General features: G+C 59.1%; 1 protein-coding gene across 1 annotated transcript in view; it reads right to left on the bottom strand.

The window, feature by feature from the left end:
* Positions 1 to 7,274: 7,274 nt before the first annotated feature.
* The window catches only part of tbx16 (T-box transcription factor 16), a 346,022-nt gene continuing 334,895 nt past the window's right edge, over positions 7,275 to 18,401 (bottom strand). The window contains exons 6-7 of the mRNA XM_059983503.1: positions 7,847 to 7,917; positions 7,275 to 7,440 (exon numbers count right to left, since the gene is read on the bottom strand). Of these exons, the coding sequence (XP_059839486.1) occupies positions 7,275 to 7,440; positions 7,847 to 7,917 (237 nt within the window). The remainder of the gene's footprint in view (positions 7,441 to 7,846; positions 7,918 to 18,401) is intronic.

Here is an 18,401-nt window from a genome sequence, read left to right as displayed (position 1 = left end):
CACTCAACATCCGACCCCGGGTGCCAGTCAGAGTGGGTCCAGGGAAATCAGACGCCCAACATCCTACCACTGTGTGCCAGTCAGAGTGGGCCTAGGGACTCAGACACCCAACATTCTACTACTGGGTGCAAGTCAGAGTGGGCCCAGTACATCAGACACCCAACATCAAACTGTGGGTGCCAGTCAGACTCCGTTCAGTACATCAGACACCCAACGTCCTACCCCTGGGTGCCAATCAGAGTGGGTTCAGTACATCAGACACCCAACATCCTACCCCAGGGTGCCAGTCAGAGTGGGTTCAGTACATCAGACACCCAACATCCTACCCCTGGGTGCCAGTCAGAGTGGGTTCAGTACATCAGACACCCATCATCCTACCCCAGGGTGCTAGACAGAATGGGTTCAGTACAACAGACACCCAACATCCTACCCGTGGGTGCTAGACAGAATGGGTTCAGTACAACAGACACCCAACATCCTAACTCTGGGTGCCAGTCAGAGTGGGTTCAGTACATCAGACACCCAATATCCTAACCCTGGGTGCCAGTCAGAGTGGGTCCAGTACATCAGACACACAACATCCTACCCCTGGGTACCAACCAGACTGGGTTCAGTACAACAGACACCAAACATCCTACCCATGGGTGTCAATCAGAGTGGGTTCAGTACATCAGGCACTCAACATCCTACCACTGTGTGCCAGTCAGAGTGGGCCTAAGGACTCAGACACCCAACATTCTACTACTGGGTGCAAGTCAGAGTGGGCCCAGTACATCAGACACCCAACATCAAACTGTGGGTGCCAGTCAGAGTGGGTTCAGTACATCAGACACCCAACATCCTACCCCTGGGTGCCAGTCAGAGTGGGTTCAGTACATCAGACACCCATCATCCTACCCCAGGGTGCCAGTCAGAGTGGGTTCAGTACATCAGACACCCAACATCCTACCCCTGGGTGCCAGTCAGAGTGGGTTCAGTACATCAGACACCCATCATCCTACCCCAGGGTGCCAGTCAGAGTGGGTTCAGTACATCAGACACCCAACATCCTACCCCTGGGTGCCAGTCAGAGTGGGTTCAGTACATCAGACACCCATCATCCTACCCCAGGGTGCTAGACAGAATGGGTTCAGTACAACAGACACCGAACATCCTACCCCTGGGTGCCAGTCAGAGTGGGTTCAGTACATCAGACACCCATCATCCTACCCCAGGGTGCTAGACAGAATGGGTTCAGTACAACAGACACCCAACATCCTACCCGTGGGTGCTAGACAGAATGGGTTCAGTACAACAGACACCCAACATCCTACCCGTGGGTGCTAGACAGAATGGGTTCAGTACAACAGACACCCAACATCCTACCCGTGGGTGCTAGACAGAATGGGTTCAGTACAACAGACACCCAACATCCTACCCGTGGGTGCCAGTCAGAGTGTGTTCAGTACATCAGACACCCAACATCCTACCCGTGGGTGCTAGACAGAATGGGTTCAGTACATCCAGGCCCAGATGGGGTCTCCCCCTCCTGTCTACGAGACTGTGCTGATCAGCTGGCTCCCATCTTCACTCAGCTCTTTAATAGATCTGTGGAGCTGAGTGAGGTTCCGACTTGCTTCAAGCGCTCCACCATCATCCCGGTCCCCAAGAAACCCACCATCACAGGACTGAACGACTACAGACCTGTCGCACTGACGTCTGTGATCATGAAATCCTTTGAACGCTTGGTGTTGAAGCACCTGAAGACCCTCACCAGCAGCCTGCTGGATCCCCTGCAGTTTGCCTACCGGGCAAATAGGTCAGTAGACGATGCGGTCAACCTGGGACAGCACTAAATCCTGCAACATCTGGATCGTCCTGGGACCTATGCTCGGGTGCTGTTTGTGGATTTCAGCTCGGCGTTTAACACCATCGTCCCTCATACCCTCTGCTCCAAATTGTCTCACCTCACTGTGCCACCTGACCTCTGCGATTGGATTTACAGCTTCCTGACCAACAGTAGTCAGCAGGTAAGGATGGGACAGGTCACCTCGGACACTGGAATTACCAACACCGGTGCCCCCCAGGGGTGTGACCTCTCTCTACTGCTGTTCTCCCTCTACACCAATGACTGCACCTCCTCCAACCCCTATGTGAAGCTTTTGAAGTTTGCAGACGACACCACCGTCATCGGACTCATCCAGAACAGTGATGAGTCTGCATATCGACAGCAAGTGGACCAACTGGCGCTCTGGTGCAGTCGGAACAATCTGCAGCTGAACACGCTCACGACAAGGGAGATGATAGTGGATTTCAGGAGACATCCCCCCCCCCCCCCGTTATGTCCCCCCTCACAGTCCTCAGCAGCCCTGTGTCCACCGTGGAGAACTTTAGGTTCCTGGGAACCACCATCTCTCAGGATCTGAAGTGGGAGCAGAACATCAGCTCCATCCTGAAGAAGGCCCAGCAGTGGATGTACTTCCTGCGGCTCTTGAGGAAATATGGTCTGCCTCAGGAATTGCTGCTGCAGTTCTACACTGCAGTCATTGAGTCTGTCCTGTGCACCTCCATCACTGTGTGGTTTGGAGCCGCCACCAAGCAGGATAGAACCAGACTACAGCGCACAGTGAGGACTGCCGAGCGCATCATTGGAGCCTCCCTGCCCTCTATTGTGGATCTGTACACTTCCAGGTGAAAGAAGAGGGCGGGGAACATCATAAAGGACTCCTCCCATCCTGCGCACGGACTGCTTGAACTGCTTCCGTCTGGTAGGCGCTTCAGATCCCTCCAGACTTTGCTGAACAGCTAACTGTTGGCTAACTATTACTTGGATTGCACTACCTGTATGTGTAATCTATATTTTCATTTATATTTATCATTATTATTGTGATGAGCAGAGAGACAACATCTGCCAGAAGTAAATTCCTTGTATGTGCACAGGTACTTGGCGATTAAAGTCTGATTCTGATTGTGATTCTGATCAGACACCCAACTTCCTACCCCTGGGTGCCAGTCAGAGTGGATTCAGTATATCAGACACCCAACATCCTACCCCTGGGTGCCAGTCAGAGTGGGTTCAGTACATCAGACACCCAACATCCTACCCCTGGGTGCCAGTCAGAGTGGGTTCAGTACATCAGACACCCATCAGCCTACCCCTGGGTGCCAGTCAGAGTGGGTCCAGGGACATCAGACACCCAACACCCTACCCCTGAGTGCCAGTCAGAGTGGTTCAGTACATCTATTCCCAGGACTACTGGGATGACCATGCCCGTGGTGACTCGGGATTGGCCCTGCCCCCTTCACTCCATGGACATTGGCCAGTATCCCTGTGGTGTGGAATGAGCCACGCTGAGGATTTCCTCAGTGGCTAACCAGTCTTCTCGGCCCTGCTGGTAGCCGCTGGCAGGAGCTCACTGACTGGGACTGAGAGCTGTGTAGACACCCCTGCAGCAGCTCTGTGGCTGGGAATCATGTTCGGGTGCAGTCAGCTTTTGGGACAGCTCAGGCAGGTCAATCCAGAGCTGGCTCACTACCGGCCTCGCTGAGTATTTCAGCTATCCACCCAGTGAGAGTAGAGAGTGCAGACAGTTGTCATTTCGTTTACCCATGCTGGTAAATACTGGACACCTCCACACCAGGTGCTTGTGGAAGGGTCTGGACACCAGACAAGGATTACTTCCTTTCTCCAGAGGGTGGTAAATCAGTTGAATTCATTCTGTGGAAGCAGTCATTGGTTATATTTCAAGCGGATGTTGATAGGTTCTTCATTAGTCAGTCAGGGATCAACACAGAACGAAGATCAGAACAGCCCCTTCAGCCACGACGCTACGTCACCCTTTTAACTTTGTCTACGATCAGTCTCACCCTTCCCACCCAAATGTCCCTAATGTATCTTCCTCTGTCACCACGGCTGGAAGGGCATTCTGCATGCCCACTTACCACTAACATTGCCCCGCCCCCATACCTTCCTCCAATCACCTTAAAACTGTGACCTCTGCTGTGCCCTGGGAAAATGCCCCTGGCTGTCCACTCTATCTGGGCCTGCGTTCATCCTGTACGCCTCTATCAAGTCACCTCTCATCCTCCTCAGCTCCAGGAGGAAAAGCCGCAGCTCACTCGGCCTCTCCTCACGTTCTGTGGTCCAGGCAGCATCCCGGTGAGTGGCCTGCTCACTCTCTCTGGAGCTTCCACATCCTTCCTATAACGAGGTGACCCGAACTGAACTCAATACCCCAAGTGTGGTTTAACCAGGGCACGGGGAGAAGGCAGGGGAAGGGGGCGGGGAGGAATATATCAAATGGCAGACAGATGGGCCGAGTGGACAGATGGTTTTCTGGTTCTCACTGCCACAAGCCTTGGACATGACTGAACGGGGAGCACGGACCAAGTGCTGTATTTACCTGTAAAGGAGGAAGGGAAGTGTGGTTGCGGACTGTGGCTGTCCTGCTCCACCGCTTCCATCTTCCCTGGGATGCAGTGTGTTGGTGGCCACGGAGCATTCCTGCTTCTCATCTTCCCGCTGGAAGTACCATCGACCAGAGTCCTCCTTTGGTCCACATATCCCAACTTTGTTCATCTCCTGCAGGGACTTGCCGGCATCTGGATGAGGTGTGTATAGGACATCGATGAGAAGCAACACAGAGGGACGGGGCTGTGACTTGCAGGACACCATTTAACCACCCCGATCGGGCAGATTCCCTCACACACCCAACCCCACCTGTGTCTGACAGTATAAGCTAGGCATGGGGGGTATTGAGAACACCGAGACCCCAGGGCTGGTAGGCTACACTGATTACAGGCAAACCCCACCCATGGCTGGGCACCCACTCAAATGACACTACCACATCACAGGTGGGCAGAAAGCACCCTACACACCAGACCTCAACTCCCAGCAACCCTCTAGAATTACACTTCCCAGTACTACCCCTCCTGGAATTATCTCACATCATTATCCCTCTGGTATTGCCCCTCCCATTATTACGCTCTGGTATTGCCCCTCCTGGAATTACCCCTCCCACTATTACACTCTGATATTGCCCCTCCCAAAATTACCCCTCCCATATTACTCTCTGGTATCACCCCCTATCTGTTTCCTCGATGGCCGCTCCCCGAAAGACATTTCCCAAATAATATTCCCCCCTCCCTTCAATACCCCTCCTTTGAGTTTCTCTGCTCTCCTCTCAGCCAATTTTCCTGCTGACCCCAGTGTTTTATCCTTCCTGATGCCAGACCCCTCGTGTTACCACCCCTCAAACCACTCAGCATTTCACCCCTTCTAGCGTTGTTCTTTCCTCATTATCACTGCCTGAATCTGCAGAACAGTCCCACATAAACTCTCCTCGTATCATTCCCCTCCCAGTATCATTCCCTTCCCAATATCCGCCCCGTATCACTCTGAGACGATTCAGTCTCAGAACCTCCCTGTCTATTGTCACACCCCCACCAGTTTCCCACACACACCCACCAGCTCCCCACCCGTCACCCACACACACCCACCAGCTCTCCACCCGTCACCCACACACACCCCACCAGCTCCCCACCCGTCACCCACACACACCCACCAGCTCCCAACCCGTCACCCACACACACTCACCAGCTCCCCACTCGTCACCCCCACACACACACCAGCTCCCCACCCGTCACCCACACACACCCACCAGCTCCCCACCCGTCACCCACACACACCCACCAGCTCCCCACCCGTCACCCACACACACTCACCAGCTCCCCACCCGTCACCCACACACACCCACCAGCTCCCCACCCGTCACCCACACACACCCACCAGCTCCCCACCCGTCACCCACACACACTCACCAGCTCCCCACCCGTCACCCACACACACCCACCAGCTCCCCACCCGTCACGCACACACACCCACCAACTCCCCACCCGTCACCCACACACACCCACCAGCTCCCCACCCGTCACCCACACACACCCACCAACTCCCCACCCGTCACCCACACACACCCACCAGCTCCCCACCCGTCACCCACACACACCCACCAGCTCCCCACCCGTCACCCACACACACCCACCAGCTCCCCACCCGTCACCCACACACACCCACCAACTCCCCACCCGTCACCCACACACACCCACCAGCTCCCCACCCGTCACCCACACACACCCACCAGCTCCCCACCCGTCACCCACACACACCCACCAGCTCCCCACCCGTCACCCACACACACCCACCAACTCCCCACCCGTCACCCACACACACCCACCAGCTCCCCACCCGTCACCCACACACACTCACCAGCTCCCCACCCGTCACCCACACACACCCACCAACTCCCCACCCGTCACCCACACACACCCACCAGCTCCCCACCCGTCACCCACACACACTCACCAGCTCCCCACCCGTCACCCACACACACCCACCAACTCCCCACCCGTTACCCACACACACCCACCAGCTCCTCACCCGTCACCCACACACACCCACCAGCTCCCAACCCGTCACCCACACACACCCCACCAGCTCCCCACCCGTCACCCACACACACCCACCAGCTCCCCACCCGTCACCCACACACACTCACCAGCTCCCCACCCGTCACCCACACACACCCACCAGCTCCCCACCCGTCACCCACACACACCCACCAGCTCCCCACCCGTCACCCACACACACCCACCAACTCCCCACCCGTCACCCACACACACCCACCAGCTCCCCACCCGTCACCCACACACACTCACCAGCTCCCCACCCGTCACCCACACACACCCACCAACTCCCCACCCGTCACCCACACACACCCACCAGCTCCCCACCCGTCACCCACACACACTCACCAGCTCCCCACCCGTCACCCACACACACCCACCAACTCCCCACCCGTTACCCACACACACCCACCAGCTCCTCACCCGTCACCCACACACACCCACCAGCTCCCAACCCGTCACCCACACACACCCCACCAACTCCCCACCCGTCACCCACACACACCCACCAGCTCCCCACCCGTCACCCACACACACCCCACCAGCTCCCCACCCGTCACCCACACACACTCACCAGCTCCCCACCCGTCACCCACACTCACCCACCAGCTCCCCACCCGTCACCCACACACACTCACCAGCTCCCCACCCGTCACCCACACACACTCACCAGCTCCCCACCCGTCACCCACACACTGGGGGCAATCTAGGGTGATAAGCCACCAACCTGCATGTCGTTAAGATGTTGGAGAAAAGTGGAGCATTCGAGGAAATCTACTAGACGACACAAACATAGCACCAGAGGTTGGGTCTGAACCCCTGTCACCAATTCAATTCTTTGTGTGCCTGTCATCCCACACTCCCCGTGAGTCCCCACACGTCTCACCAGCACTGCCCTGCTTGAGCTCTCCCAGCCCGGGCTCGGGGCTGCCTGCCTCCGTCCTCGTCCGCTTGCTGCTGGAGCTCTCGCTGGACTGGCTTCTGGCTGCCCGCTGCCTGTGGAGGGAGTAGATCTGGTGAGTCGTGGGACCTGCCCAATGATGTCTCCCACGCACCCACCCTTCCCTTGGAGAATAGCAGGAGAACATTTGGCCCATTATATCTGTACAGTCTCTCAGAGCAATCCCATCAGTCCACTTTTTCGTCAATTCCCAACAACTCCACTCCACAGCAAATTACAGCAACCAAGCTTCCCCCAAGGACACTGAAGCAGTCACAGGGAAAACCAGCAGACTCCACACAGACAGCGCCTGAAGTCAGGTTAGAACTCCTCTTTGGAGCTGCAGGGCAGAGGCTCCACCCACTGTCTGCCACATTTCAGAGGTCAAAGTCATTGTGTGTACAAGGCAGCTCACAGGGCCCACACCTAATGTAACGCGCAGACTGAAAGGTCAGAATTTACCTTTTGTTGTTAAATCCAGCCTCTCTGAATCCTTTGGCAAATGGATTGTGGTCAATCTTCAATTTGGTAATCTGGAACGAGAGGCACTTTATCACAGTCCATCCCAAGTCACAGCACCCTACCTCTTCACCCTCACTGTCCATCCCAAGTCACAGCACCCTCCCTCTTCACCCAGTGTCCATCCTGAGTCACAGCACCCTCCCTCTTCACCCTCACTGTCCATCCCGGGTCACAGCACCCTACCTCTTCACCCTCACTGTCCATCCCGGGTCACAGCACCCTACCTCTTCACCCTCACTGTCCATCCCGGGTCACAGCACCCTACCTCTTCACCCTCACTGTCCATCCCGGGTCACAGCACCCTACCTCTTCACCCTCAGTGTCCATCCCGGGTCACAGCACCCTACCTCTTCACCCTCACTGTCCATCCCGGGTCACAGCACCCTACCTCTTCACCCTCAGTGTCCATCCCGGGTCACAGCACCCTACCTCTTCACCCTCACTGTCCATCCCGGGTCACAGCACCCTACCTCTTCACCCTCACTGTCCATCCCGGGTCACAGCACCCTACCTCTTCACCCTCACTGTCCATCCCGGGTCACAGCACCCTACCTCTTCACCCTCACTGTCCATCCCGGGTCACAGCACCCTAGCTCTTCACCCTCACTGTCCATCCCGGGTCACAGCACCCTCCCTCTTCACCCTCAGTGTCCATCCCGGGTCACAGCACCCTCCCTCTTCACCCTCAGTGTCCATCCCGGGTCACAGCACCCTCCCTCTTCACCCTCAGTGTCCATCCCGGGTCACAGCACCCTACCTCTTCACCCTCACTGTCCATCCCGGGTCACAGCACCCTCCCTCTTCACCCTCAGTGTCCATCCCGGGTCACAACACCCTACCACTTCACCCTCAGTGTCCATCCCGGGTCACAGCACCCTCCCTCTTCACCCTCACAGTCCATCCCGGGTCACAGCACCCTCCCTCTTCACCCTCACTGTCCATCCCGGGTCACAGCACCCTCCCTCTTCACCCTCACTGTCCATCCCGGGTCACAGCACCTACCTCTTCACCCTCAGTGTCCATCCCGGGTCACAGCACCCTAGCTCTTCACCCTCACTGTCCATCCCGGGTCACAGCACCTACCTCTTCACCCTCACTGTCCATCCCGGGTCACAGCACCCTACCTCTTCACCCTCAGTGTCCATCCCGGGTCACAGCACCCTACCTCTTCACCCTCAGTGTCCATCCCGGGTCACAGCACCCTCCCTCTTCACCCTCACTGTCCATCCCGGGTCACAGCACCCTACCTCTTCACGCTCACTGTCCATCCCGGGTCACAGCACCCTACCTCTTCACCCTCACTGTCCATCCCGGGTCACAGCACCCTACCTCTTCACCCTCACTGTCCATCCCGGGTCACAGCACCCTACCTCTACACCCTCACTGTCCATCCCGGGTCACAGCACCCTACCTCTTCACCCTCACTGTCCATCCCGGGTCACAGCACCCTACCTCTTCACCCTCAGTGTCCATCCCGGGTCACAGCACCCTACCTCTTCACCTTCACTGTCCATCCCGGGTCACAGCACCCTACCTCTTCACCCTCACTGTCCATCCCGGGTCACAGCACCCTACCTCTTCACCCTCACTGTGCATCCCGGGTCACAGCACCCTACCTCTTCACCCTCACTGTCCATCCCGGGTCACAGCACCCTCCCTCTTCACCCTCACTGTCCATCCCGGGTCACAGCACCCTACCTCTTCACCCTCACTGTCCATCCCGGGTCACAGCACCCTACCTCTTCACCCTCAGTGTCCATCCCGGGTCACAGCACCCTACCTCTTCACCCTCAGTGTCCATCCCGGGTCACAGCAGCCTCCCTCTTCACCCTCAGTGTCCATCCCGGGTCACAGCACGTACCTCTTCACCCTCACTGTCCATCCCGGGTCACAGCACCTACCTCTTCACCCTCACTGTCCATCCCGGGTCACAGCACCCTCCCTCTTCACCCTCAGTGTCCATCCCGGGTCACAGCACCCTACCTCTTCACCCTCACTGTCCATCCCGGGTCACAGCACCCTCCCTCTTCACCCTCAGTGTCCATCCCGGGTCACAGCACCCTACCTCTTCACCCTCACTGTCCATCCTGGGTCACAGCACCCTCCCTCTTCACCCTCACTGTCCATCCCGGTTCACAGCACCCTACCTCTTCACCCTCAGTGTCCATCCCGGGTCACAGCACCCTACCTCTTCACCCTCAGTGTCCATCCCGGGTCACAGCACCCTACCTCTTCACCCTCAGTGTCCATCCCGGGTCACAGCGCCCTCCCTCTTCACCCTCACTGTCCATCCCGGGTCACAGCACCCTACCTCTTCACCCTCAGTGTCCATCCCGGGTCACAGCACCCTACCTCTTCACCCTCAGTGTCCATCCCGGGTCACAGCACCCTACCTCTTCACCCTCAGTGTCCATCCCGGGTCACAGCACCCTACCTCTTCACCCTCACTGTCCATCCCGGGTCACAGCACCCTACCTCTTCACCCTCAGTGTCCATCCCGGGTCACAGCACCCTACCTCTTCACCCTCAGTGTCCATCCCGGGTCACAGCACCCTCCCTCTTCACCCTCACTGTCCATCCCGGGTCACAGCACCCTACCTCTTCACCCTCAGTGTCCATCCCGGGTCACAGCACCCTACCTCTTCACCCTCACTGTCCATCCCGGGTCACAGCACCCTACCTCTTCACCCTCACTGTCCATCCCGGGTCACAGCACCCTACCTCTTCACCCTCACTGTCCATCCCGGGTCACAGCACCCTACCTCTTCACCCTCAGTGTCCATCCCGGGTCACAGCACCCTACCTCTTCACCCTCAGTGTCCATCCCGGGTCACAGCACCCTACCTCTTCACCCTCACTGTCCATCCCGGGTCACAGCACCCTCCCTCTTCACCCTCAGTGTCCATCCCGGGTCACAGCACCCTACCTCTTCACCCTCACTGTCCAACCCGGGTCACAGCACCCTACCTCTTCACCCTCACTGTCCATCCCGGGTCACAGCACCCTACCTCTTCACCCTCACTGTCCATCCCGGGTCACAGCACCCTACCTCTTCACCCTCAGTGTCCATCCCGGGTCACAGCACCCTCCCTCTTCACCCTCACTGTCCATCCCGGGTCACAGCACCCTACCTCTTCACCCTCAGTGTCCATCCCGGGTCACAGCACCCTCCCTCTTCAACCTCAGTGTCCATCCCGGGTCACAGCACCCTCCCTCTTCACCCTCAGTGTCCATCCCGGGTCACAGCACCCTACCTCTTCACCCTCACTGTCCATCCCGGGTCACAGCACCCTACCTCTTCACCCTCACTGTCCATCCCGGGTCACAGCACCCTACCTCTTCACCCTCACTGTCCATCCCGGGTCACAGCACCCTACCTCTTCACCCTCAGTGTCCATCCCGGGTCACAGCACCCTCCCTCTTCACCCTCACTGTCCATCCCGGGTCACAGCACCCTACCTCTTCACCCTCAGTGTCCATCCCGGGTCACAGCACCCTACCTCTTCACCCTCACTGTCCATCCTGGGTCACAGCACCCTCCCTCTTCACCCTCACTGTCCATCCCGGGTCACAGCACCCTCCCTCTTCACCCTCACTGTCCATCCCGGGTCACAGCACCCTACCTCTTCACCCTCACTGTCCATCCCGGGTCACAGCACCCTACCTCTTCACCCTCACTGTCCATCCCGGGTCACAGCACCCTACCTCTTCACCCTCACTGTCCATCCCGGGTCACAGCACCCTACCTCTTCACCCTCAGTGTCCATCCCGGGTCACAGCACCTGGCCTCTTCACCCTCACTGTCCATCCCGGGTCACAGCACCCTACCTCTTCACGCTCACTGTCCATCCCGGGTCACAGCACCCTACCTCTTCACCCTCACTGTCCATCCCGGGTCACAGCACCCTACCTCTTCACCCTCAGTGTCCATCCCGGGTCACAGCACCTACCTCTTCACCCTCACTGTCCATCCCGGGTCACAGCACCCTACCTCTTCACCCTCACTGTCCATAGCGGGTCACAGCACCCTACCTCTTCACCCTCAGTGTCCATCCCGGGTCACAGCACCCTACCTCTTCACCCTCACTGTCCATCCCGGGTCACAGCACCCTACCTCTTCACCCTCACTGTCCATCCCGGGTCACAGCACCCTACCTCTTCACCCTCAGTGTCCATCCCGGGTCACAGCACCCTACCTCTTCACCCTCACTGTCCATCCCGGGTCACAGCACCCTACCTCTTCACCCTCAGTGTCCATCCCGGGTCACAGCACCCTACCTCTTCACCCTCAGTGTCCATCCCGGGTCACAGCACCCTACCTCTTCACCCTCACTGTCCATCCCGGGTCACAGCACCCTACCTCTTCACCCTCACTGTCCATCCCGGGTCACAGCACCCTACCTCTTCACCCTCAGTGTCCATCCCGGGTCACAGCACCCTACCTCTTCACCCTCACTGTCCATCCCGGGTCACAGCACCCTCCCTCTTCACCCTCACTGTCCATCCCGGGTCACAGCACCCTACCTCTTCACCCTCAGTGTCCATCCCGGTTCACAGCACCCTACCTCTTCACCCTCACTGTCCATCCCGGGTCACAGCACCCTACCTCTTCACCCTCACTGTCCATCCCGGGTCACAGCACCCTCCCTCTTCACCCTCACTGTCCATCCCGGGTCACAGCACCCTCCCTCTTCACCCTCACTGTCCATCCCGGGTCACAGCACCCTACCTCATCACCCACTGTCCATCCCGGGTCACAGCACCCTACCTCTTCACCCTCAGTGTCCATCCCGGGTCACAGCACCCTACCTCTTCACCCTCACTGTCCATCCCGGGTCACAGCACCCTACCTCTTCACCCTCACTGTCCATCCCGGGTCACAGCACCCTACCTCTTCACCCTCACTGTCCATCCCGGGTCACAGCACCCTCCCTCTTCACCCTCACTGTCCATCCCGGGTCACAGCACCCTACCTCTTCACCCTCAGTGTCCATCCCGGGTCACAGCACCCTACCTCTTCACCCTCAGTGTCCATCCCGGGTCACAGCACCCTCCCTCTTCACCCTCACTGTCCATCCCGGGTCACAGCACCCTACCTCTTCACCCTCACTGTCCATCCCGGGTCACAGCACCTACCTCTTCACCCTCACTGTCCATCCCGGGTCACAGCACCCTACCTCTTCACCCTCACTGTCCATCCCGGATCACAGCACCCTACCACTTCACCCTCAGTGTCCATCCCGGGTCACAGCACCCTACCTCTTCACCCTCACTGTCCATCCCGGGTCACAGCACCCTCCCTCTTCACCCTCAGTGTCCATCCCGGGTCACAGCACACTCCCTCTTCACCCTCAGTGTCCATCCCGGGTCACAGCACCTATCTCTTCACCCTCACTGTCCATCCCGGGTCACAGCACCTACCTCTTCACCCTCACTTCCATCCCGGGTCACAGCACCCTCCCTCTTCACCCTCAGTGTCCATCCCGGGTCACAGCACCCTACCTCTTCACCCTCAGTGTCCATCCCGGGTCACAGCACCCTCCCTCTTCACCCTCAGTGTCCATCCCGGGTCACAGCACCCTACCTCTTCACCCTCAGTGTCCATCCCGGGTCACAGCACCCTACCTCTTCACCCTCAGTGTCCATCCCGGGTCACAGCACCCTCCCTCTTCACCCTCAGTGTCCATCCCGGGTCACAGCACCCTACCTCTTCACCCTCAGTGTCCATCCCGGGTCACAGCACCCTACCTCTTCACCCTCACTGTCCATCCCGGGTCACAGCACCCTACCTCTTCACCCTCAGTGTCCATCCCGGGTCACAGCACCCTCCCTCTTCACCCTCAGTGTCCATCCCGGGTCACAGCACCCTACCTCTTCACCCTCACTGTCCATCCCGGGTCACAGCACCCTACCTCTTCACCCTCACTGTCCATCCCGGGTCACAGCACCCTACCTCTTCACCCTCACTGTCCATCCCGGGTCACAGCACCCTCCCTCTTCACCCTCAGTGTCCATCCCGGGTCACAGCACCCTCACTCTTCACCCTCACTGTCCATCCCGGGTCACAGCACCCTACCTCTTCACCCTCACTGTCCATCCCGGGTCACAGCACCCTACCTCTTCACCCTCAGTGTCCATCCCGGGTCACAGCACCCTACCTCTTCACCCTCACTGTCCATCCCGGGTCACAGCACCCTACCTCTTCACCCTCACTGTCCATCCCGGGTCACAGCACCCTACCTCTTCACCCTCAGTGTCCATCCCGGGTCACAGCACCCTACCTCTTCACCCTCAGTGTCCATCCCGGGTCACAGCACCCTCCCTCTTCACCCTCAGTGTCCATCCCGGGTCACAGCACCCTCCCTCTTCACCCTCAGTGTCCATCCCGGGTCACAGCACCCTACCTCTTCACCCTCACTGTCCATCCCGGGTCACAGCACCCTACCTCTTCACCCTCACTGTCCATCCCGGGTCACAGCACCCTACCTCTTCACCCTCACTGTCCATCCCGGGTCACAGCACCCTACCTCTTCACCCTCACTGTCCATCCCGGGTCACAGCACCCTACCTCTTCACCCTCACTGTCCATCCCGGGTCACGGCACCCTACCTCTTCACCCTCACTGTCCATCCCGGGTCACAGCACCCTACCTCTTCACCCTCACTGTCCATCCCGGGTCACAGCACCCTACCTCTTCACCCTCACTGTCCATCCCGGGTCACGGCACCCTACCTCTTCACCCTCACTGTCCATCCCGGGTCACAGCACCCTACCTCTTCACCCTCACTGTCCATCCCGGGTCACAGCACCCTCCCTCTTCACCCTCAGTGTCCATCCCGGGTCACAGCACCCTACCTCTTCACCCTCACTGTCCATCCCGGGTCACAGCACACTACCTCTTCACCCTCACTGTCCATCCCGGGTCACAGCACCCTACCTCTTCACCCTCACTGTCCATCCCGGGTCACAGCACCCTACCTCTTCACCCTCAGTGTCCATCCCGGGTCACAGCACCCTCCCTCTTCACCCTCACTGTCCATCCCGGGTCACAGCACCCTACCTCTTCACCCTCAGTGTCCATCCCGTGTCACAGCACCCTACCTCTTCACCCTCACTGTCCATCCCGGGTCACAGCACCCTCCCTCTTCACCCTCACTGTCCATCCCGGGTCACAGCACCCTCCCTCTTCACCATCACTGTCCATCCCGGGTCACAGCACCCTACCTCTTCACCCTCAGTGTCCATCCCGGGTCACAGCACCCTACCTCTTCACCCTCACTGTCCATCCCGGGTCACAGCACCCTACCTCTTCACCCTCACTGTCCATCCCGGGTCACAGCACCCTCCCTCTTCACCCTCAGTGTCCATCCCGGGTCACAGCACCCTACCTCTTCACCCTCACTGTCCATCCCGGGTCACAGCACCCTCCCTCTTCACCCTCAGTGTCCATCCCGGGTCACAGCACCCTACCTCTTCACCCTCAGTGTCCATCCCGGGTCACAGCACCCTCCCTCTTCACCCTCAGTGTCCATCCCGGGTCACAGCACCTACCTCTTCACCCTCACTGTCCATCCCGGGTCACAGCACCCTCCCTCTTCACCCTCACTGTCCATCCCGGGTCACAGCACCCTACCTCTTCACCCTCACTGTCCATCCCGGGTCACAGCACCCTACCTCTTCACCCTCACTGTCCATCCTGGGTCACAGCACCCTCCCTCTTCACCCTCACTGTCCATCCCTGTTCACAGCACCCTACCTCTTCACCCTCAGTGTCCATCCCGGGTAACAGCACCCTACCTCTCACCCTCACTGTCCATCCCGGGTCACAGCACCCTACCTCTTCACCCTCACTGTCCATCCCGGGTCACAGCACCCTACCTCTTCACCCTCAGTGTCCATCCCGGGTCACAGCGCCCTCCCTCTTCACCCTCACTGTCCATCCCGGGTCACAGCACCCTACCTCTTCACCCTCAGTGTCCATCCCGGGTCACAGCACCCTACCTCTTCACCCTCACTGTCCATCCCGGGTCACAGCACCCTACCTCTTCACCCTCAGTGTCCATCCCGGGTCACAGCACCCTACCTCTTCACCCTCACTGTCCATCCCGGGTCACAGCACCCTACCTCTTCACCCTCAGTGTCCATCCCGGGTCACAGCACCCTACCTCTTCACCCTCAGTGTCCATCCCGGGTCACAGCACCCTCCCTCTTCACCCTCACTGTCCATCCCGGGTCACAGCACCCTACCTCTTCACCCTCAGTGTCCATCCCGGGTCACAGCACCCTACCTCTTCACCCTCAGTGTCCATCCCGGGTCACAGCACCCTCCCTCTTCACCCTCACTGTCCAACCCGGGTCACAGCACCCTCACTCTTCACCCTCACTGTCCATCCCGGGTCACAGCACCCTACCTCTTCACCCTCACTGTCCATCCCGGGTCACAGCACCCTCACTCTTCACCCTCACTGTCCATCCCGGGTCACAGCACCCTACCTCTTCACCCTCACTGTCCATCCCGGGTCACAACACCCTACCTCTTCACCCTCACTGTCCATCCCGGGTCACAGCACCCTACCTCTTCACCCTCAGTGTCCATCCCGGGTCACAGCACCCTACCTCTTCACCCTCACTGTCCATCCCGGGTCACAGCACCCTACCTCTTCACCCTCAGTGTCCATCCCGGGTCACAGCACCCTACCTCTTCACCCTCACTGTCCATCCCGGGTCACAGCACCCTCCCTCTTCACCCTCACTGTCCATCCCGGGTCACAGCACCCTACCTCTTCACCCTCACTGTCCATCCCGGGTCACAGCACCCTACCTCTTCACCCTCAGTGTCCTTCCCGGGTCACAGCACCCTACCTCTTCACCCTCAGTGTCCATCCCGGGTCACAGCACCCTACCTCTTCACCCTCACTGTCCATCCCGGGTCACAGCACCCTACCTCTTCACCCTCAGTGTCCTTCCCGGGTCACAGCACCCTACCTCTTCACCCTCAGTGTCCTTCCCGGGTCACAGCACCCTACCTCTTCACCCTCAGTGTCCATCCCGGGTCACAGCACCCTACCTCTTCACCCTCACTGTCCATCCCGGGTCACAGCACCCTACCTCTTCACCCTCAGTGTCCTTCCCGGGTCACAGCACCCTACCTCTTCACCCTCAGTGTCCTTCCCGGGTCACAGCACCCTACCTCTTCACCCTCAGTGTCCATCCCGGGTCACAGCACCCTACCTCTTCACCCTCAGTGTCCTTCCCGGGTCACAGCACCCTACCTCTTCACCCTCAGTGTCCATCCCGGGTCACAGCACCCTACCTCTTCACCCTCACTGTCCATCCCGGGTCACAGCACCCTACCTCTTCACCCTCAGTGTCCATCCCGGGTCACAGCACCCTACCTCTTCACCCTCACTGTCCATCCCGGGTCACAGCACCCTACCTCTTCACCCTCAGTGTCCTTCCCGGGTCACAGCACCCTCCCTCTTCACCCTCACTGTCCATCCCGGGTCACAGCACCCTACCTCTTCACCCTCAGTGTCCATCCCGGGTCACAGCACCCTACCTCTTCACCCTCAGTGTCCATCCCGGGTCACAGCACCCTACCTCTTCACCCTCACTGTCCATCCCGGGTCACAGCACCCTACCTCTTCACCCTCAGTGTCCATCCCGGGTCACAGCACCCTACCTCTTCACCCTCACTGTCCATCCCGGGTCACAGCACCCTACCTCTTCACCCTCACTGTCCATCCCGGGTCACAGCACCCTACCTCTTCACCCTCAGTGTCCATCCCGGGTCACAGCACCCTCCCTCTTCACCCTCAGTGTCCATCCCGGGTCACAGCACCCTACCTCTTCACCCTCACTGTCCATCCCGGGTCACAGCACCCTACCTCTTCACCCTCACTGTCCATCCCGGGTCACAGCACCCTACCTCTTCACCCTCACTGTCCATCCCGGGTCACAGCACCCTCCCTCTTCACCGTCAGTGTCCATCCCGGGTCACAGCACCCTCCCTCTTCACCCTCACTGTCCATCCCGGGTCACAGCACCCTACCTCTTCACCCTCAGTGTCCATCCCGGGTCACAGCACCCTCCCTCTTCACCGTCAGTGTCCATCCCGGGTCACAGCACCCTACCTCTTCACCGTCAGTGTCCATCCCGGGTCACAGCACCCTCCCTCTTCACCCTCACTGTCCATCCCGGGTCACAGCACCCTACCTCTTCACCCTCACTGTCCATCCCGGGTCACAGCACCCTACCTCTTCACCCTCAGTGTCCATCCCGGGTCACAGCACCCTACCTCTTCACCCTCAGTGTCCATCCCGGGTCACAGCACCCTACCTCTTCACCCTCACTGTCCATCCCGGGTCACAGCACCCTCCCTCTTCACCCTCAGTGTCCATCCCGGGTCACAGCACCCTACCTCTTCACCCTCACTGTCCATCCCGGGTCACAGCACCCTACCTCTTCACCCTCACTGTCCATCCCGGGTCACAGC

The sequence above is a fragment of the Hypanus sabinus genome, chromosome 10, assembly GCF_030144855.1.
Source record: "Hypanus sabinus isolate sHypSab1 chromosome 10, sHypSab1.hap1, whole genome shotgun sequence".
Taxonomy (NCBI): domain Eukaryota; kingdom Metazoa; phylum Chordata; class Chondrichthyes; order Myliobatiformes; family Dasyatidae; genus Hypanus; species Hypanus sabinus.
Note: the sequence above shows the minus strand (reverse complement) of the source record. Positions and strands in the feature narration are given on the sequence as shown.